This window comes from Chenopodium album, chromosome 2 (genome assembly GCF_948465745.1).
Source record: "Chenopodium album chromosome 2, dcCheAlbu1.1, whole genome shotgun sequence".
NCBI classification, from domain to species: Eukaryota; Viridiplantae; Streptophyta; class Magnoliopsida; order Caryophyllales; family Amaranthaceae; genus Chenopodium; species Chenopodium album.
In genome coordinates, this window is record NC_137835.1 from 76,492,095 (window position 1) to 76,512,660 (window position 20,566).

The 20,566-nt window shown below is 34.8% G+C and overlaps 3 protein-coding genes across 3 annotated transcripts; 2 read left to right on the forward strand and 1 right to left on the reverse strand.

Annotated features, from left to right (window-relative positions):
• The first annotated feature begins 634 nt into the window (after window positions 1–634).
• On the forward strand, window positions 635–2,981 carry LOC145601057 (COBRA-like protein 4). The gene is made up of 6 exons (XM_081656978.1): window positions 635–790; window positions 898–977; window positions 1,061–1,517; window positions 1,786–1,933; window positions 2,032–2,309; window positions 2,576–2,981. Exons 1-6 carry the CDS (start codon window positions 661–663, stop codon window positions 2,854–2,856), a joined length of 1,374 nt encoding a protein of 457 aa, XP_081513104.1. The 5' UTR covers window positions 635–660; the 3' UTR covers window positions 2,857–2,981.
• A 71-nt stretch (window positions 2,982–3,052) lies between these two features.
• LOC145601047 (protein COBRA-like) lies at window positions 3,053–6,623 on the reverse strand. The gene is made up of 6 exons (XM_081656967.1): window positions 6,294–6,623; window positions 5,697–5,776; window positions 4,684–5,140; window positions 4,210–4,369; window positions 3,838–4,118; window positions 3,053–3,728 (listed from the first exon to the last, which is right to left on the reverse strand). Exons 1-6 carry the CDS (start codon window positions 6,406–6,408, stop codon window positions 3,436–3,438), a joined length of 1,386 nt encoding a protein of 461 aa, XP_081513093.1. The 5' UTR covers window positions 6,409–6,623; the 3' UTR covers window positions 3,053–3,435.
• A 4,247-nt stretch (window positions 6,624–10,870) lies between these two features.
• Window positions 10,871–19,590, forward strand: LOC145588122 (cleavage stimulation factor subunit 50-like). The gene is made up of 14 exons (XM_081644773.1): window positions 10,871–11,242; window positions 11,658–11,741; window positions 11,841–11,968; window positions 12,051–12,123; window positions 12,203–12,286; window positions 12,378–12,464; window positions 12,946–13,016; window positions 13,241–13,292; window positions 13,392–13,449; window positions 14,695–14,795; window positions 14,911–15,062; window positions 15,251–15,359; window positions 19,060–19,116; window positions 19,202–19,590. The coding sequence occupies exons 1-14, from the start codon at window positions 11,135–11,137 to the stop codon at window positions 19,355–19,357; spliced, it is 1,320 nt and encodes a 439-aa protein (XP_081500899.1). The 5' UTR covers window positions 10,871–11,134; the 3' UTR covers window positions 19,358–19,590.
• The last annotated feature ends 976 nt before the right edge of the window (window positions 19,591–20,566 follow it).

Sequence of the window (20,566 nt, forward strand, 5' to 3'; positions counted from 1 at the left end):
AGCATAAACAGTCATATGTATTTTGACATTTATATGGAGAGCTTAGTACTGCACAAGCGAGACCAAAGGAAGATTTTGACGTACCATGATGAGGATGGTGAAGAAAGAACAAAATTGGTCCGTTTTTAGATAAAATATTTTATAGAGTACATTTAATGATTTAATATATTTCGTGTTCGTGTTTAATTTGCCTTTGGTTAGCAAAAATAGAATTATACTGTTTAATTTTCGTTGATCATAAGATTATAATAATGTCTGAACACAAATAATGTATTTTTTATATATTGGTTGATCACTGTATAGTACGCTAATGTATGGTATAGAATGATGTATACTTGGCTAACAATTCATACCAAAATAATATCAGCTAACTTTGGTAGACTCTAGCTTTCCTACATGATTGAGAGATATTGCTGACCTTTTTACGCTCAACTGTCTCTAAAACATAATTAATCTTCAGTTCATTTCCTCACTAAAATCTTACTTAAAAAGGAAGTAATAAGACCAACTGACCAATCAGATAGTAGATAAAATGGAACATGAACTATGAAATATCTCAGGACACACCTAACAACCACAGGTGATCCAATGCCATATATTATCTCATCTTTATCTGTTTTTCACAAGTATTCCTCAGTGTTTCTGCTAAAAAAACAGAACATGGGGTGTAAAACATATGTACCTTTGATCCAAAAACACGTTGCGAAAGAAAGGTATTTAGTTGCACAAGCTGAACTGAAGTTCGCGCTCTATGCTGCACTTGCTGTTCTCATGCTTTCCTGTCATGCAGGTAATGCTCCGAGCTTGTATTATTGTAAACAAATATAATTTTGCAAGAGTAAGGCTTATTTTATGATCTTTCCTATTAACTGAATCTATTACCCTTCAAAATTACAGAGGCATATGATCCATTAGATCCAAATGGCAACATAACAGTCAAATGGGATGTAATGTCTTGGACTCCAGATGGTTATGTGGTAAGTACCGAATTTCTCATCTCTTTTAAGAAATCAACTTCTCAAAGACGAGACAAGAGACATATATGTTGCACTTTTAACAGGCAGTGGTCACGATAAACAACTTCCAAATGTATCGACAAATAATGAGCCCTGGATGGACAATAGGATGGATGTGGGCAAAGAAAGAAGTAATATGGTCAATGGTGGGAGCACAGACTACTGAACAAGGGGACTGCTCCAAGTTTAAGGGCAACGTGCCTCACTGCTGTAAGAAGGTACCGACAGTGGTGGACTTGCTTCCAGGAGTACCCTATAACCAGCAGATTGCAAACTGTTGCAAGGGTGGAGTAGTTGCAGCATGGGGACAGGACCCTACTGCTGCGATCTCTGCCTTCCAAGTCAGTGTTGGGCAGGCTGGCACATCAAACAAGACTGTGAAGCTCCCTCAGAATTTCACATTGCTAGGACCTGGTCTTGGCTATACTTGTGGCCCAGCAAAAATTGTGCCTTCCACAGTTTTCCTCACCTCTGATCGCCGAAGGAAAACTCAAGCGCTCAGTAAGAATTTTTCCTTTTAAATCAGCTCCCCCACTCCCCCTCAACGCCTTTAATGACATCCCTAAATCCTAATCACAAACAAAATACAAATTTGCAAATCTGTTAGTTATCTGACTTGTTAGCTACTTCATGTTAATCATGTTTTTTTATGAAATATAGATGCAGTTTTAAGTGTGTACTTGAACTGACAAATATATTTCAACCAGAATGTTTTGAAGTACTCTACTGTAATGTTAGCATACTGAACAGATTGCTGCTCAACTTGCAGTGACATGGAATGTAACATGCACTTATTCGCAGTTTCTGGCTTCAAAGAACCCATCATGTTGTGTATCCTTCTCTTCTTTCTACAATGACACAATCGTTCCTTGTCCATCTTGTTCTTGTGGTTGCCACAGCAAAGGTAGCTGTATCAGGTAAATGACCGATAGATATATATACCTCCCTAATTTAGAAAATATACAACAAAATCAGTAGCATATATAATTCCATTATGTGCCTGACTGAAATGTAGGATGAACTCAAAGAAATCACACTCAAGAGGAATAAACACTCCAAGGAAGGATAACGCGCCTCTTCTACAATGCACACATCATATGTGCCCTATTCGAGTCCACTGGCATGTCAAGATCAATTATAAGGATTACTGGCGTGCCAAGATATCAGTAACTAATTTCAATTATCGGATGAACTATACTCAGTGGACATTGGTGGTTCAACATCCCAATCTTAACAATGTCACCCAAGTTTTCAGCTTTGACTACAAGCCTGTAGTACCGTATCATTCAGTTAGTAAGTGCCTCTAACCAGAAAATTTTTATACAACTAACACACTTCGTTTTTGATATTGAACTCCTAGTAAATACTAAATAGACAGCAAAAACTCCTTGAATAAAAGATTATATATGTTCAGAAGTGATAATGAATTTATGATTATTCTAGGGCATGTTATATATTCTAACATTTCTCAAGTACTTGCTGCTATAACAAGCAGCAGTTACAAAGTAATCGCGCTAAAGCCCCCTCTGATTTGTAACTTCCTATTTCTTTTTTCGCAGATGATACTGGTATGTTCTATGGTACGAAGTTTTATAATGATCTTTTAATGGAAGCTGGACCTGATGGGAATGTGCAGTCTGAAGTACTTCTACAGAAAGACAAAAGCACATTCACCTTCAGACAAGGATGGGCATTTCCTAGGAAAGTTTACTTCAATGGAGATGAATGCAGACTTCCACCACCAGATGCATATCCTTCACTACCAAGCTCGGCCAGTATGATTTCCTTCGCTTACTTAATGGTAGCCGGTACATACACATTAATGGTTCTTCTTATTTAGGTAATGCTCTTTCACCAACACGTTGCTTGTGAATTTTTGAGTAAGTGTGCATTAAGCTAGACTTCTGCCTTGATTTAAAAGAGTTATACATTTGTACTGCGTATTTTTAGATCGAATTTGAATACAAATCATCCTGCAATATTTCTGAAGGATGAACTTTGTGAATTTCATCAAATATTGAATGCACCACAGCAAATACAACAAGCAACTCTATATAACACTTGCATTTCCATGGCCAGAGTTTTTACAAGTTACAACGACTGAAATACACGTCTCAATAAATACTCTATGAAGAATAATTAAAAAAAAAAAAAAGAATATAAATTAAAAGTATAAATACGTGTACAAAAGAGCCTATCTCTAAACAAAACGGCATCAGATTCCCATTTTCAACACTTCATTAGACAAACACTTCATTAGACAATGGACGCTCTTTCTAGAAGCGATGAATGGTATACCTGAACAGGGTCATATTGCATCACTGGACTTTAAGCAGCAATGAGAGCAGTTGGTCAAGTCAAGGTGAAAGTCCATCACACTAGTGAGTCTAGAGAAATCTGGAAAGCGACATGTTTCTCTCTAAGCATACGCAAGTAAGAAAGCCAGGGCAGCCAAGATAGTCATGACGGGTTGTAGAAGAGAGATAACAGGTCTCGAACTAGCATTTGGTAGCCATGGGTAAGCATCTGGAGGAGGCATCACACAGTTATCTCCGTTAAAGTACACCCGCCGTGGAAAAGCAAATCCTTTCTCAAAACTAAAAGTTGTTTTGTCTTTCTGAAATAGCAGCTCTGACTGCACATTCCCGAAAGGCCCAGCTTCATTTAGAAAATCATTATAGAACTTAATTCCCCATAGCATGGCAGTGTCATCTGTAACAAACAACATCAAATTACCCAGTAGAGAATCATTAGAAACAATTACAATCAATCAACACTTGATTGGTACATTATTTAGTAAATTCAAAGAGATGATACTTACTCAAACCATCATAAGGCGTCAATCCTTTGTACATGAAACTAAATGATTGTGTGAGATTATTAAAATTGGGATGCTGCACAACCAGATTCCATTGCGAGTAGTTCATTCGGTAGTTAAAGTTTGTGATAGTAACCTTAGTACGCCAATAATCCTTGTAATTGACCTTGACATGCCAATGAATTCGAACTGGACACATGTGACTGGTACACTGAAGTAGAGGTTTGTTACTAGATTTTGGTCCACCAGCTGAAATGGCTGAAGTTAAATAGGGATTGTCCGCTCTGCAATTGCAATTATCACCTTTTAGTCAGAACAAAAAGAGTATATATGAAATTTTTTTCACAAAAAAACCACTATGATAAGGTCACTTACTCAACACAGCTTCCTGGTTGGGTTATGTTGTTTTGACATCCACAAGAGCAAGTTGGGCAGGGTACGATAGTGTCATTGTAAAATGAGGAGAGAGAAACACAGCAAGTAGGAGTCTTCTGAGCCAAGAACTGAGAATATGTGCAAGTTATGTTCCAAGTCACTGCCATGAAGAAATGTTGTTGCTATTAGTAAACTTTGAAATCATTTCAACATCAGCAAGATATATAAGCTCTAGTAACCACAGAAACATCATTGGAAAGCATAATCGAGAACAATAAATTTAAGAATTGGCATATGAATCTGAAACTATCAGTTATAAGTTTCACAGATAAGTCAGAAACTATATTTAGTATCTTGCTTAGAGAGAGATGCACTTTCCACCATGATTCATAAGTTCAAGGACCAAGTCAATCAACAAACCAAATGCCTAATATAAAACAACAAATGCCTAAGATTAATAAGCAGGCCACTTACTCAAAGCTTGAGTGGTTCTTCGTTTATCAGATGTCGTAAACTGGGTTGGCCTCACAATCTTTGCTGGCCCACAAGTATATCCAGGCCCTGGTGCCATCAGTGTGAAATTTCTTGGCAGCTTAACTGTCTTATTAGATGTTCCCGCTTGACCTACACTAATCTGAAAAGCGCCAACAGCATTGGCTTGGTCCTGGCCCCAGGCAGTTAGTACCCCTCCACGGCAGCAGTTAGCGATTTGCTGGTTGTAAGGTGTTCCAGGAAGCAAATCTACCACTGATGGATCCTTTTTACAACAATGAGGAATGTTCCCTTTGAATTTTGAACAATCTCCTTGCTCTGTGGTTTGTGCACCCACCATACTCCATATTACCTCCTTTTTGGCCCATGTCCATCCAAGTGTCCACCCTGGGGTTTGAATGTGGCGGTACTGCTGGAAGTTAATCATTGTGACAACAGCCTGCCAGAAACAAAGCATAAGGATTTAACTAACGAAAGAAACGGGGAAGAGACACAAATTTGCTTCTCACTATAATGTTTGCGTATAATGACATAATTCACTGAAGTAGAAATTAAGTCAACAAAATGAAACTTGATGATTTAGCAATCTCGTGTACATGGCTTAGGAAAGATTGTTCTTAATGTGGCTGATAACAAACTAATTGAATCCACGTAAATGGCAGGCATTCTAAACGCTTTGAATCAAAAGCGGGCATGACCTTGCAACATCCAAAAGACAACAAACAAACTAACTAACTAACTAAACCCTCAAGCCTCTAACCAACAAGTCTAGGCAAAAATATAAATTCGGAGGGCTTCACATAATTACATATCTTGATTGCAAATTACTCTTATTACTTTTATTCTAGTGTCAAGGGAGCCACTAAATGCAGTGATGTAGACGGACAAAATTTGATCTAGGTACCAACCACAAGACTTTAACCAACTAATCTAGTCACGTACAAAAACAACGATATAATTCCAAAATAACAAAACTTTGGTCTAGTAATACTTACAAGATATCCATCAGGGGTCCAATTGATAACATCCCATTTGATAGTAAGATTTCCATTCGGATCAAGTGCATCATAAGCTTCTACAAAAGAGATCAGCAATCAAACACAAAGAGTGTGATTAGATCTTAGCATAATTCAAGCATAACATCCAATAAAATATAATCAAATTGATCCAAATTAACAGATCAAATCAACAATGATCTCATAACCTTAATTATTCTTTCCTTTTCATTAAAGTAAGGTAACATAATTAGTAATTTCAACTAATTACATTAACTTTCATTTTCCAATTTCTAAAGCAACCAATAAAACATTAAATCCTACATCATCAATCACTGTACAAATTTAGCAAAAACAGCCAACATTCCAAAACACAAAATTGGCAATAAATTCAGCTCAAATCTCAATAACAAAGCAAAATCAACAATACCCAGAAGATAAATTCACCCAATTTGACTAAAATTAAGAAGTCCTAGATTAACTACAGCAATAAAAAAAAATCAATTGAATAACAACAACATGGTTGATTTAATTGAAAAAACACAAATTAGAGCAAAAACCAATAAAATAAACAAGAGAAGTGAAGTGGGTAATTACCAGTTGATGTAAAAAAGGAGCAAGAAAGTAGGACAGCAAAGAAAAGAGTGAAACTGGTGAGTTTAGCAATGGATCTACTGCAGTTGCAGCTGCAGGAAGATGAAGAAGACTCCATTTTTAGACCCCAGAAGATCTGAAAATGGAGGAGAGAGAAAGAGAAAGAGTGAGGTAGATGAAGATGAAGATGAAGAAGAGTAGAGGGTATGTGAGAAGGAAGGAAGTAGCAGGAAGTTTGGCTGCGCTTTAAAACAATAAATGATTGACTACTGACTGTCGGTGTGTGTAGTCTTGCCGACTGCCGTCCTGGCTGTAATGTGCTTATGCGCAATTGTGCATCAGCTATCAGATATTCAGATCCAAAATTAATCCATTTTATTATGCATGATAGTTGAGAATTAATTTTTTATATGGAGTTGTATTAGGGCCGAACTTAGGGGTGATCATGGATTGGGCCGAACGATAATTAGAGCATACGTATGTTGAGGTTTGACTTGGTTAACTAATGTGCTAATCTATAAAAATTTAGTTGTTAATAGCTGGTCTCGAGACCGGTTAGAGTTGGTTGGTCCCTCAGTCAAAAATGAACATTTACTCTGATACTAACTTATTTTACAATAATATTCAGTAATTAAATGTTCATTTTCATACGAGGGAGCCCTAGTTGATCTCAGAGATTAACAATCTAATTTATCTCCTCTCACAACTTTATGTGTTGAAATTTGTGCCACTTTATTATTTTACTTTTATCATTTAAAAAATAAAAGAAAATGAATAAATTGTGAGAGGAGATTTATTCACATCATTTATCTCAGAGATCAACTTGAATTTACCCTTTTCATACAGTATGATCTTCATTCTTGTAAAATAAATGTTCACTTTCTAACTAACATATTTTACCAATACGAGTACTGAATCGCGACTTCAAAATTGGAGGTCCACCGCCATTAACAACCTTAGCTTCACCTTCATCATTTACATTCTCAGAATTATTCCTTTCACTGTCATTACTCTCAGCGCCATCAACAATTTTGTCATCATCACCAGCTTCTCCATTAGAAATTTTCTTCGAATCCTCCGTTTCTTCCGCCATTGAAGAAGAAGTAGAAGCTCTAATACTCGCACCACCAACTGCACTCTCTGGCGAAGAGAATCGCAATAATCTATTGCCATCACCGTTGTCATCGCCGTCGCACCGATAATCTCCACGCGATTCTGAGATCGCCATAAGAGAAAAACTCGATTTCCAAAAATTTCTTCAAATAATTAAATGTTCATTCTTTTTCTAGTAAATGATCATTTTGTTTCTGGCAAATGTTCATTTTTATGGTGTGGGACCAGGCTGGTCTCAAGACCAGGGAAAAATTTGCGATGAAAATATAGGTGCAGATTGAGTTTGAGGCAGGATATTGGAAACATGGAATTTGGGTTTGTAACATGGCAAACCCAAATTAAAATAGACAATTTTGTCAATCACTATTTAGCAAACTTGTCTTCTTGTGAATTACTATCTTTAAATTCTTATTTGCAAATCATGGTTTATTATTCAATGAATTAATTCATATTTATTACAGAGTATATTATTATTGAAGTGTAACTTTCAGTGAATATGACATTCAAATGACATCATAATAGATCTATTGAATTTTTCGAAGGTTTTATAAAATGCCAAGAATATTACGGAGTATATAAAAAGACAAGAAATAAATCAAATATACTCAAAATTATAACATATCCCAATTTCATTAAATTAACCAGAACTAATTTTTGAGTTTTTTGGATCTTACAATGGCAATATTGTTTTGCTTTTCCAACTTTTGTAGAATTGATAGTGGAAAGAGGAAATATCATAAAAGAGATATGGGTAAATTAGGGTACAATGGTTTCATCTTTATTTTAACTTGATTAATAAAAAAAAAAAAAAATTAATTTAAGGAAATTTTGACAATTACCACCTTTTGTTTAGTCCATTTTAGCAATTACCACCTTCTATTTTTATTTTTTTTTGAAAATTACCACCTTCTATTTTCAAAAACATCAAAAGTTACCACCTTTTTGCCTCCCAACTACCACATGACGTCATTTTGGGCTCATTCTTTCCCTTTCCTCCCTATTTCCCTCACATTTCTCATTCCTAACTTGATTCTCATCCCCCCTTTCACTTTTTCCCCCCAAACAATCAAAAACACTTCAATTCACTCCTCCAAATCAAAATTGACGAACAATTATTGGTGGTTTGGGGGAAAAAAAGTGAAAGGGGAGATGAGAATCCAAATAGGAATGAGAAATGTGAGGGAAATAGGGAGGGAAGGGAAAGAATGAGCCCAAAATGACGTCATGTGGTAATTAGGGGGCAAGAAGATGGTAACTTTCGGTGTTTTTGAAAGTAGAAGGTGGTAATTTTCAAAAAAAAAATAGAAGGTGCTAATTGCTAAAATAGACATAACAGAAGGTGGTAATTGTCAAAATTTCCTTAAATTAATAATAATGTTTATATTAGTTCATACAATATGATAGTTTAATTTAAAATAATATGACCCAAACATAGAATTAATTTTTGACTAAGAGAAACAGAGTAATTATTGGTTTTTGTTTAATTTTTCTATATTATTTGTTTTACTCTATTTTATTAAAAAACCCAATAAGCACATTACTACATTAGCATATATTATTATGATGTTATTTGTAGACCAAATTCACCAAAATGTATATAATAATGTAGCAAAATTAAACACGAGGTAGTAATTTGCAAAGTCATAATCAAATTGTAGTAATTTATAAGAGACAAGTTTTGTTAGGTAGTAATTGACAAGTTTCTCAATAAAATATACATCACCATGTACTCACAAAGTAGTTTAAATAGTCCATATCAATATGTCCCACATATTTTATATCGAAAAAGTTGTACATGATTTTCTTATAGAGAAGGGCATCGATGAAATGATGATCATCATTTACTTATGCATCATATTTAAATAAATCATCTTGATTTTGTCATGTGTCCAAAGAGCTCAAAAATGTGAAATTGAAATGTTAGTTAGTTAGCTTATTGAGAATGACATTTGCATTTTAAAAAAATACTCCATGATAAAATAAAATGAGTCATTCATCACAGTAGAAAGGACTCATTTATCATACAAATAATAGAAATTTATAACCAACCATTGTGTATACCAAACACTGTTTATAAACAACTAATATACCTTTGAGAAGGGTACTGCGTCAGTCAGGATTGACGAAATTTTTATATCCTATATTGGTTGGATGATATCCTCTACTGGCTGGATGATATATCATCCAACCCTTAAAGGATATCATAGACACAATCATAAATGATATTATATAACCAATAGAGGATATTATCCTGCCATGATATCATATAACCAATAAAGGATATCATCCACCTAGTAGAGGTATCATCCAACCATTAAAGAATATCATAGATACAATCATAAATGATATCAGATAGCCAATAGAGGAAATCGTTCAGCTATAATATCATATAACCAATAGAGGATATCATCTAGCTAGTAGATAATATGTATAAATTATTTGATGAAGGATATACATAGCTTGTTTGATGATATGTATAACTTGTTTGATGATACGTATAACAATGATTGAACCTCAATTGGAAAGCTCGTATTAAAGGTCATGGATACGTAACATAACTTGCTCATTTTTCAACCAAAATACATGCATTTGTCATCAAAATGCTCACAATTCAACATATAATAATATGGGACAAAAAATTTCAACATATAATCATAAGAAAGCCCCAATTTGATTTTTTGGGCATTTTTCGTAAAATCCGAGAATTAAATTTTCTCTCTATTCCGCCATGAATGACCTTGCTTTTCTCCTTCGCCATTAATGTCGTCATTGTCGTCGTCGCCTACAAGGAGAGAAGGAGATCCACCGTTATTGTCATCGTCGTAATCGTCATCTCCTCCGCCGCACGAACTATTTGATCAGGCTTAACTGACCCAATAGTTTGTGTACACCTTTTGAGTTTGGACTATCAAATTGTCTAACACTCCCAACGTGTCTCATGAACACATAAGTTACAAATTAAACCTTTTTATTTAACAATTTTTTTGTAATTTTTTTTATATAAAAAAAAAAAAAAAATTACTCCAAGAGACTTATAAGAATAGTTAAAATTATCTGGTAAGCATGCTAGACTATAACTAATTCGTATTTTCATTGTGTTGGTCATTCCACTAACTATGTTCAACTCCTCTTTATTATCTTAATCATTTTATGTAATAGCTACAATGCAAGCAATATGTGGACAACACATTTACAAGTTTCACATCTAGTAAGAAATAAAGTCTATAGTTCAAAACCAATTACACACATTCAACTTCTATAATCTTAGAATTATCAATAATCAAACATTGAGTAGTTTTATTCTTTTGGTTCAATCATAAAATGCATAATATAGTGTATGCCAACTAACTTATTTAGTTAAAGTCTTGAGGGTGGTACCCATGACCTAGGATCGAATCCCGTCTACATCATTGCCCTTCAAATAACTTAGCTCATCAAAATGTTCGAGCTAGTTTGATTGGATCTACTCTCACTACCCTCTCTTAAAAAAGGCGGCAGTACCGCCAACGTTCTTCTTTCTGTTGTTCCCAAATTCCACTTTCACTCTATTTTTAAAGTTGAAAATCAATTGTACTCAATAATCAATTACCTACAAAAATTTAAATTTCCCACTTACAAGATTACTACTACTATATTGTACAATAGTTTTTAATTTCATTAATTAGAAAAGGTGGGGTTTTTTTTTATTTTCCCAATTAATTTAGGGTGAGATTACTCGTATTGATTACTGTATGATGGGAATTGACGGAAATTTTGAGCAAATTCTACAAGAAGGCAAGCTTTGTCGCGATGTTAATGCTTTGATTGTTGCTCATCTTCGTGACAATAATCTCAATCAGGTATGTCTTGTTATTATTCAAACCCCTTATTTTGTAATTAATTATCATATTATTTATGCAAATTGCAAATATTCAATGAAAAGGGTTGATTTTGTGTAAATTAGGGTATTTTCATGCTGATTTCTATGTATTTTATCATTATATTACATGGGCATTTTCTAATTTTTGGTTTTGTGGAGCTATTGTTAGTATTGTAGGTTAATTTTATTATTAAAATTAAAAAAATAAGTTGTTTTTATACTGAAATTGTGAAGTTTGTTTCTGGGGTTAAATCTCAGTTATTTAGTATGGAATAGTACCTTAGAGTGTATGACATTGTATGATGATTTAATACTTTGTTTATTTTGAGTTATGTACTGTTTTGTTGAGTAATTTATTCATACTCCGTATTGATCAAGTTGTTTTCCCAACATAGGCTGCCAGTGCAGTTGCTTCTGCTACAATGACCCCTTTGAATGTCGAAGCACCTCCGAATCGACTTCTTGATTTAGTTTCTAAGGTTTGTACCTGCAAAAATTATTTGTGCATTATGTCTATTGAGTTTATGTCATGATATTTAAGATCATTTTCATCTAGTTTTGGACTAAGATTTGAACAGGGTCTTGCAGTAGAGAAAGGTGAGCCTATAAAAGGGGTTTCTGCATCCACATTGTTTGATTCTGGTTCTGCCATACCCGCAGCTTATGGGGCGATCCCGGTTCCTCAAACTGCTGCAATTGATTTCAGGCAAGCTGCTTTACTGTACAGCATTAAATCAGAAACTTAGGCAGTCTGAAAATAATGGCTAATGTTTTTGTCTGGAAATCAGTGCCTCACTGGATGTTAAAGGTGCATCTAAAACTTTCTCGGAGCATGAGACGAGGCATGTGTCAGAGCATAAGGTAATGCAATTCTTTGTCCTTTCATTGAATTGTGTGAGGGTTCTAAACTTCTAATTATGATTACATGGCTTTATTTCAGAATATTGCAAGATGTGCGAGATTTAGCCCTGATGGGAGATATGTAGCTACTGGAAGTGCGGACACATCCATTAAGCTCTTCGAGGTGTTTGTTCAGTGCAAGATAGATCTGTACCTTTTCATGTGTTCACGGTTTCTCAATTTTTCTGAGATCGTATTGAACTTTTTATTTGCAGGTTGCAAAAATAAAGCAAATGATGCTACCAGAGGCCAGAGATGGCCCCGTTCGACCAGTCATTCGGACATTTTATGATCATATACAAGTAATTCCTTTTGACTTTTAGAAATTGTTTGGAGGATAGTTGTCTTCAAAATTTTAAACATTGCTATTCAGGGAAAAAAATAAATAAATAAATAAATAAATAAAGTGATGGCATGCTTCTGGTAATGGCAAGTGGTAGATCGTTATTAACTTTGTCTATTCTGCAATTTACACTGGCTAAAATTATTGAATTCTTGAGTAATAATTAAGGCCTGATATGACCTTGATAATTGAATCGATATGAGAAAAGATTAACACTAATTTGCAGTTGGATTTAGACATTAATTAGTTTAGGCCTTATACATAACTTCACTTTGTACACTTCGTATGTGATTTCATCTTTGGCTCTTTAGTTTAGGCTCATATTTGTGGGTTGACGATAGGACTTAGCTTAAGGTTAACTTTTAGGTGTCTTTTTTTTTTTGCTGGGGAATAACAAATGCTTTTGTATTGTTCTTACTCTTTCCTATTTTCAATTGCAGCCAATAAATGATTTGGATTTCCATCCACAGAATACTATATTGATTTCTGGTGCCAAAGACCATACAATAAAGTAAGGGACTGATATATTTGGTAGCCTTTTCAACTTTATTTCTTCCTTCTCAATTTAAAAACCTTTAATATCTTCCTTCTGCTCATGTGAACTGGCTTGAAGAAAATTGTTTATATTTATGACTTATTGAAATTTGTTAATGTTCTGTTAGTGAGAAACTGAGAGTGGTTTTATGCCATTTTTTCTTTATAATTGAAATGCTTCTTTCATTTATATTTTTTCAGGTTTTTTGATTTTTCTAAAACAACAGCAAAAAGAGCTTTCAGAGTCATTCAGGTCTGGGTCATACCGCTGTCTTATTTTAAACTTTTTTTATTGCAAAAGGATGAATCTTAATCTTTTATGTTGGACATTGTGAATTTTGAAATTTTGCAGGATACTCACAATGTGAGATCAGTATCATTTCATCCGTCAGGGGATTATCTTTTGGCTGGTAATTTTCCTTTTATTGTCTTTCAAAAGTGTCCAAGTGTGTGTTGAAGGTTCTGTGGTTTTACATGATTGTAACTGAATTTTGTTATAATTTATCTAAACAACTATCAATGGTCAATTTGATCTTATCAAAATCCTGTAAATTTTCCTATTCAACCTATGTGCCTAATGTTCTGAAGATTTTATTTACATGTTATAGATGTATATTTAATTCATTTAGACTCTGATTGGCCTTAATTCTTGTAAATACAGTATACACTTACCCATGCATCCCTTAGTAAAAGCCAAGAATTCTATTTAAATTTGCTCCAAACTAATTGTCCCTATGCTCATTATTAGCTCTTATGGTGCACAATTATATTAGGTTCATAGTTACTGATGATTTCTTAATAGTTTAAGAGACTTACAAACTCTTTTCATTTCTGTGATTTCTCGATGTGTAAGTATGTTCAACCAGGACAATCATCTATGAGTTGTATTTTTTATTCTATGTGTGTGAATGCTTTTGGGTTTGGCGTGATTCGTTGAAACATGATGGTATACGCCGCTATATGGGCATCTTGATGCTGCTTATGCTAAATTTTATAGGAGTATTTTGAGGTTCTTTATTAGGAGCTTGATGACGTCCGTTGTTTAACCACTGGCATGATAAGAGTTCCTGTATACTTCAAAATGTCAAGACAAATATCTAACCTTTAAAAAGCCAGAAGTACTCTATTAAAAAGCTTTTCTACAGTAGTCTACCTCTTTTACTCCTCAAAATGTGTATTTTCTGTTTTGCCCTTGTGATGAACAAGTATTACTTTAAAGTCCTGGCATGATAAGATGCAAGTGATAAGTTGACGGTAATAAAGGTCTCTGCTTATTTCTATTATCTCTTTTCTTGATGACATGGTTTTGCTATGCCAAATGTCAGATAGTTTAGAGATTCAATCATCCAGTGAATGAGACTAGATTGGTTAAGGTTTCTAAGGTCACACCATTTTATCATATGTTAGGCTGGACTCCTTGCTGTTGCAGCTGAATGCGTGCTATTTGCTTCAATGTGGCATCTTTCTGCTAGACTATTGATACCTAAGAAAAGAAGGGAAAACGTTTCATGGTGTTTCTGCACTATCAGCATGCTTCAAGCCAAGAATTACTTTATGAATGACCATTAATTATCTGCGTGGGAAGGTTAATGTTTGTGTCTCTAAATTTAATGAACATTCCTCAGAGGCTCAGAAATGCTGAATTGGCTGTGCAGGTACTGATCATGCAATTCCACATTTGTATGATATCAACACATTCAAGTGTTACTTGTCAGCTGTTTCTGAAGATGTTGCTGGCACTGCAGCCATAAATCAAGTTCGCTTGTCTCTCTTATTGGAATAGCTATTTTAGTATGATGGTATATGAATAATATGATATCCGGGGATCTTGTGAATGTTGCTAAATTTCCCAACCCTATTTGATGATGTAGGTAAGGTATTCTTCCAATGGAGGCATGTATGTCACAGCATCTAAAGACGGAGCTGTTCGATTATGGGACGGTGTCAGTGCCAAGTGTGTGCGGCCCTTAATTGGTGCACATGGAACTGAAGCCACTAGTGCATCTTTCACCAAGGATCACAGGTACATATTCTTCAGAATGAACTTATTATGTTGAGTCTGAGATTTTTAATTTGGTTTCATCCTAGTAATTTTGGGTTGTTAGCTGTAAATTTTCTTGCCAACCTTATTTTTCAGAGTAGATATTGATGTGACTAGTATACTATGATGTTACTAGATGTAGTTCTGAATAAGCCTTCCAATATTTGCAGGTTTATTCTGTCATGTGGTAAGGATTCCACTGTTAAACTCTGGGAGGTTGGCACTGGAAGATTGATGAAGCAGTATGTGGGAGCTACACACACGCAATTGCGGTGCCAGGTAGGTCCATGTCTTGGCATATATGGAAGCCACCTACATTTTTCTGGCATTATACTGTCTGTCTGCTGTATACCTACTTAAACTAACAGAAAGATTGTAAATGATATTAATATTCATGAAAAAAAGGTAAAGTTAAAACAAAACCTAGACATTCAAAGGTTGAACAACTAGGATTAATTATGCTAATACACACCATCTTGAAATAATGGTTTCATTGTTTCATCATCTTAAATATTAAGGACTCGCATGCTCAACTTTGTTTGCTTAAAATTGACATTTTTTTTTAAAATATAGATTTTGATGTTTATATATCACTAATGGATGAAATTCACAATAATAATAACTGCTTGAAGCCTATTTACTTAAAAAAATCCTTTATGACGGTGACCATTATTTTTGGAGGGAGCAACACATTTAAGGTTTATGTAAAGTAGAGTACGTTTCCCAATTTCCTTCTGAAGTCAAATTTAGGGCGGGGAGGTTGTTTGGTGTGACTTTGCAAGTATTTTATCAATCATTTTGGTTCATTTTTTACAATTAGGTTGAGTTTGGCCTGTAGGAAATTGTTATAAACTTATGATCAATTATTGTATCTACAGACATTATATTTCTGCGTAGATCAGTTTTAAACTTTCATTTTCCTTTGTTTGAATAATTGCTAGAATTTAAGGAAGCATGATGAATGGGAGGGGATGAAATGTAGGAGAGAATGAGGAAGGCAAGGGATGAGGTGGAGAAGGTAAACCATCCTTAAAAAAGTAAAGTTGGATAACTATATTCAACCTTTTGTAGCTATGGGAGGAAACATGGAAGGCAGTGGAAAGAATAGGTCTTGAGATGTGTTTTAGGAGCTATAAAAACTGATGCTTCTACATTCATTTGCATAGGCTTTTGTAGTGCTTGTAGATTTAGAGGCCATGTAAACATGCACTATAGAGTAGACTAGAATTATTCAATGCATGCATGACATTCAATAATTTATTTTACCAAATTCTTTATTTCTTTGAACTATATTCTAATTGGATGCAAGTCATGCAACTAATGCATGAATATCCAGATATATGAATGCAAAAGGCCTCATCTGTCAACCCCTTTTTGAGACTATTGGTCATCATTCCCACCTTACATCTGAGGTTCAAACTTTCCCCTTGAAAGTTCCTTTGTAATAGTTTCTGTAAGTTGGTTATAAGTTGGACAATAAGCCAACCTCGTTTTGTTCTCATCATCTTATGCTCAACATCCCTATTGCATGAAATTTCGCCTTCATATAGTTGACAAAAATGGTTTTTTGCTTGCTTGTATTGTGTCGAACAATAAACCAATCCCGAGTATTGTTTAATTTTATTTCAGTGGCTGCCCTGGCTGGAGCTTTATTTAGCCCTAATCAGCTAATATCTTCCTTAACCAAACAGCTTGTTTCACCGTTGATGTAGCATCTTATTCTGCGTAGAGTGAAATTATATCTTGTACTACTCTTCACAATAAAGACATCTCACTATTATGGAACAGCTTTGTTAAGCTTCTTCACTCTCCCAATATCTTTTCTCTCAGGATCATATTAAGTGGTTGTTTTGTGACAGTTCCAACTTTATAGGAATAATATTTCATAATCACACTCGTGGGAATTTGCTGAAGTTGTTTGGTTAGCAAGGAAATCACATTTATGGGAATTTGCTAAAGTTGTTTGGTTAGCAAGGAGGGAAGTAACCTCCCACAGGAATTTCCACTTACATGGAGGGTAGGGTACTAGGTTAGTAAATTTCTACGTTTTATGTGAAGTGAAAATTTCTGGGAAGTCCCACTTCCCCCATTTCACATTCAACCAAATGACTCACCTAACCTGCAATTCCTAGGAAGTCTCATTACTTGATGTAAGCCAAACAAGCACTTAGTGCAATGATCATGTTAAATTTAGTGCTCATCTCTGTCTCCACACTAGTCGGTTCCTTTTCCTTGTGACTCAAATGTACCATTTTCCATGCAGAATGGAATCTTTGATAGTGTATCCTGAATTTTTGATTAATTAAAATTATGAGCCATGAGTCACATGAATTGTTGAACCACTGCCTATTAACCACCTCTATTTGACACCAGAATTCGCATCTTGATCTGCATAAATATGAAAACTTGGACATGCATACAATCCGACAAGTTTCTTGCTGGCTGCTAATGTCTTGCTGATTTTTCAGTTGTGCAACCCACTCCTAAAGTTCTTCTTGTTATGGCCAAACCTTACATAAATAATGCATTTGGGCCACGGACAGATCCAAGGGGGTTTACCCAGGCTGTGGCCCACCTCCATTGATCAACTTTAGTATATTTATCTGATGCTTTACTAACACTCAACACAAGGTAGCTTAATAACACATAATTTATTTGGGCCTCCCTTGGGACTAGCAATCTTGCTCTTAGTGACTTTATGTCACAGGTGGCACATGGAGGGAAATTTCCACCAATTGATAATATTTTCCCCTTTGATCTATAGTCTTTTCATTGATTTACTTTCACTGCTTCATGAATTGACTTTGTTCCTCGTTTGAAAGGTACCTTCTGTTGAACCTTCATTCTCCTTGCTGAACCACTTCCTATGCATCCACACACCTCCACAGAGCTATAATACGATTTTTTGTTATTAGGGATTGCCGAAATCCTCCAGACCTTTCTTTCATCAGAAACAATCTTACCGTATATTTTCATCTGGTTTACTAGCTCCTTAACTCCATAATAGCTGTCCATATTCTAACCATCTTTCAAGTGAATATTTAGTTATTAAGTTTGTTTTGTCTCACCTTCTAGGCTTCTTGAAACATCTCTTGTGGAATGCTAAGCCTCTTATGCTGTTAAAGCTCTAATTCTGGTGAAGTTTTGTCCAAACTAGCATCAAAGATGCGAAAAAGAAAAAAAAAAAAAAAGCTGTTGTACCTTCATCTCATCTGCCTGACTTTCTGTAGTTAGCGTTGGCCTATTTTATGCTCTCCTTTTTTTTTTTTTGGCTTAAAGCCTGTCTCAATAATCTCCCATATATCAGTAGATTTCAGGAAAAGCTACATTTTAACAGTTCAGATGATCAGGAATTGTAATTTTCTATTTTTCTCCATCAAATCACCAAAGTTGCTAGTCTGCTAGATGCCTAAAAGAGTAGTAATTGATTTTGAAACCATACTCATCTAGAATTTATGCTTCTGACTTCTGATTGATTCTTTTATATCTTAGATATCTCGGTTTATTTTTGTCCCTTAAGATCCTCGTGGACTGTACAAAGAACTATGGAAGGTAGCAGAAAGAAATATTCTTGATTTGTATTTTAGAAGCTGTAGTCTGATATAGTCATTTATTCATTTGCTTGGGCTCTTATAGTACTAGTGTTATTCATTTGCTTGGGCTCTTATAGTACTAGTGTTACCCTTTTGTAGCCATGTAATACATGCACCAGAGAGAAGACTTGATCATTGCATGCATGAACATTCATTTAATTTACGAAGTTAATCGAACTTATTCAATTATTCCTATCAAAAGCAACTAATGTATGAATATCCAGAAATCAGAATCATGAACACAAAAGGTCTCGTCATTAACACGGCCTAAGAAATTTCTTTCCAACCCTTATCAAACCAAATTTCTTTCCAACTTAATGAATTTCCATTTTGGCTTCTTCCAGTACACATGATTTGTTAATGTAACCATTATTATATTATTGCAGGCTGTTTTCAGTTTCACCGAGGAGTTCATATTATCCATTGATGAACCCAGGAATGAGGTTTGTTTGGCTTTTCAAATCCCATTAATTTTTTCATATCTTCACACCTCTTTTTCTAGCATCTAACCAGCCTGCTGCATTACAGATTGTCGTCTGGGATGCATTAACTGCGGCAGAGGTAACAAGACTCCGCTCAAATCATATTGGACCACCCCGGTGGATAGAACACTCACCTGTAGAGGCAGCATTTGTTTCTTGCGGGACTGATCGATCTATTAGATTCTGGAAGGAGGTTCTCTAACTTACAGGAACGATGCATAGCTTGCTGACTTTCGAAGGCAGTAGACATTTACTTGATCGTGGATGATTTTTATTGCTATTATCCACACCTTTTGTTTTGTTTAGTGTTGTGTCATCCCAAATACTGTATCTGTATGAAGAATAACATTGTATTGCCTATATGTTGTACTATATTGCATAAATTCTACGATAAACATGAGCCTTGAAGCATTGGTACTTTACCAGAGACTAATTTGCAAAGTTTCATGTTCTGATATTATGCTGTAAAAGAGAGGAGTTATAGACCTAAGCCTATTATTGGCCTAATCAAATGCGTAAAAGACCATCTACTGTACGAAAAATCACTTGCTTGAACATAACTTGACAAACCGTAAGTGACGCCTCGAATAATCTAAATGAGTAATATGCCGCACCTTGGAATAATCTAAACTAGTAATAAATCTTATGTAGGCTTAAATCATTGTAACTATACAAAGAATGATGATACCATTTTATCAGACACAAATTTAATGATTGCCTCAATCCAAACTCGAAAGAACTACACTCGAAACTAGATTTCTAATTACCAAACATGTGGTTATCAGTTTATCACTCAAATACGTAACAAACTGAAATGTCTTAATCTATACTCGTGTTGTATGTCTGTACAACCTGTTTGTCACCTCTAATCGCATGTCGTTAAAGACAAATTTATTTTTACAAAAATTGCAATTAAGAAAGCCAAAAACAGTCCATACAAATTAGTGTGTATGTGGAAGAAGGAAACAGCAAATTACAAAAACAGTGGGCAATGAAACGTATCCCGAGGAGAATCTTGGCAACGTTATGGACATGGGCATGGGGATTTAAGCCCAATAAAGTAGCCGCAAAGTGGCATTCTTTCTTTGGCCCAAAAAGTTTGCGCATGTAAGCATGCTACTTCTCATCAAAAGCTATGAAAAAGCAACTAACACACACTACATATCAAATATTCAAATGCATTATGAAGCATTTTTGGGAGATTGCAATTAATATCATAATAATTTCAATATGAAATGAAATTTTATTCATTCATGCTAGACCTATTTGCTGGGTTATGATGATCTTAACATTACCATCGGATCAAAGAATATGCTTTATGACTTTGGGCCTGTTTATATTTACCGAACTGAATTGAACTTATTGGAGCTGCACTGAACTGAATTGAGCTGAAATGAATATTTTATGAGAA

Bases quoted from the DNA above. Each gene is read 5' to 3' on its own strand.
- LOC145601057 (XM_081656978.1), top strand. From the start codon at position 661: ATGGGGTGTAAAACATATGTACCTTTGATCCAAAAACACGTTGCGAAA. The intron at 978-1,060 runs GTAAGTACCGAA...CACTTTTAACAG, and splicing joins GGACTCCAGATGGTTATGTG to GCAGTGGTCACGATAAACAA. The intron at 2,310-2,575 runs GTAAGTGCCTCT...CTTTTTTCGCAG, and splicing joins AGTACCGTATCATTCAGTTA to ATGATACTGGTATGTTCTAT.
- LOC145601047 (XM_081656967.1), bottom strand. From the start codon at position 6,408: ATGGAGTCTTCTTCATCTTCCTGCAGCTGCAACTGCAGTAGATCCATT. The intron at 5,141-5,696 runs GTAAGTATTACT...TGTTTCTGGCAG, and splicing joins GGACCCCTGATGGATATCTT to GCTGTTGTCACAATGATTAA. The intron at 4,119-4,209 runs GTAAGTGACCTT...TTGCAATTGCAG, and splicing joins CAACCAGGAAGCTGTGTTGA to AGCGGACAATCCCTATTTAA.
- LOC145588122 (XM_081644773.1), top strand. From the start codon at position 11,135: ATGATGGGAATTGACGGAAATTTTGAGCAAATTCTACAAGAAGGCAAG. The intron at 13,450-14,694 runs GTAATTTTCCTT...TTGGCTGTGCAG, and splicing joins AGGGGATTATCTTTTGGCTG to GTACTGATCATGCAATTCCA. The intron at 14,796-14,910 runs GTTCGCTTGTCT...TTGATGATGTAG, and splicing joins GCACTGCAGCCATAAATCAA to GTAAGGTATTCTTCCAATGG.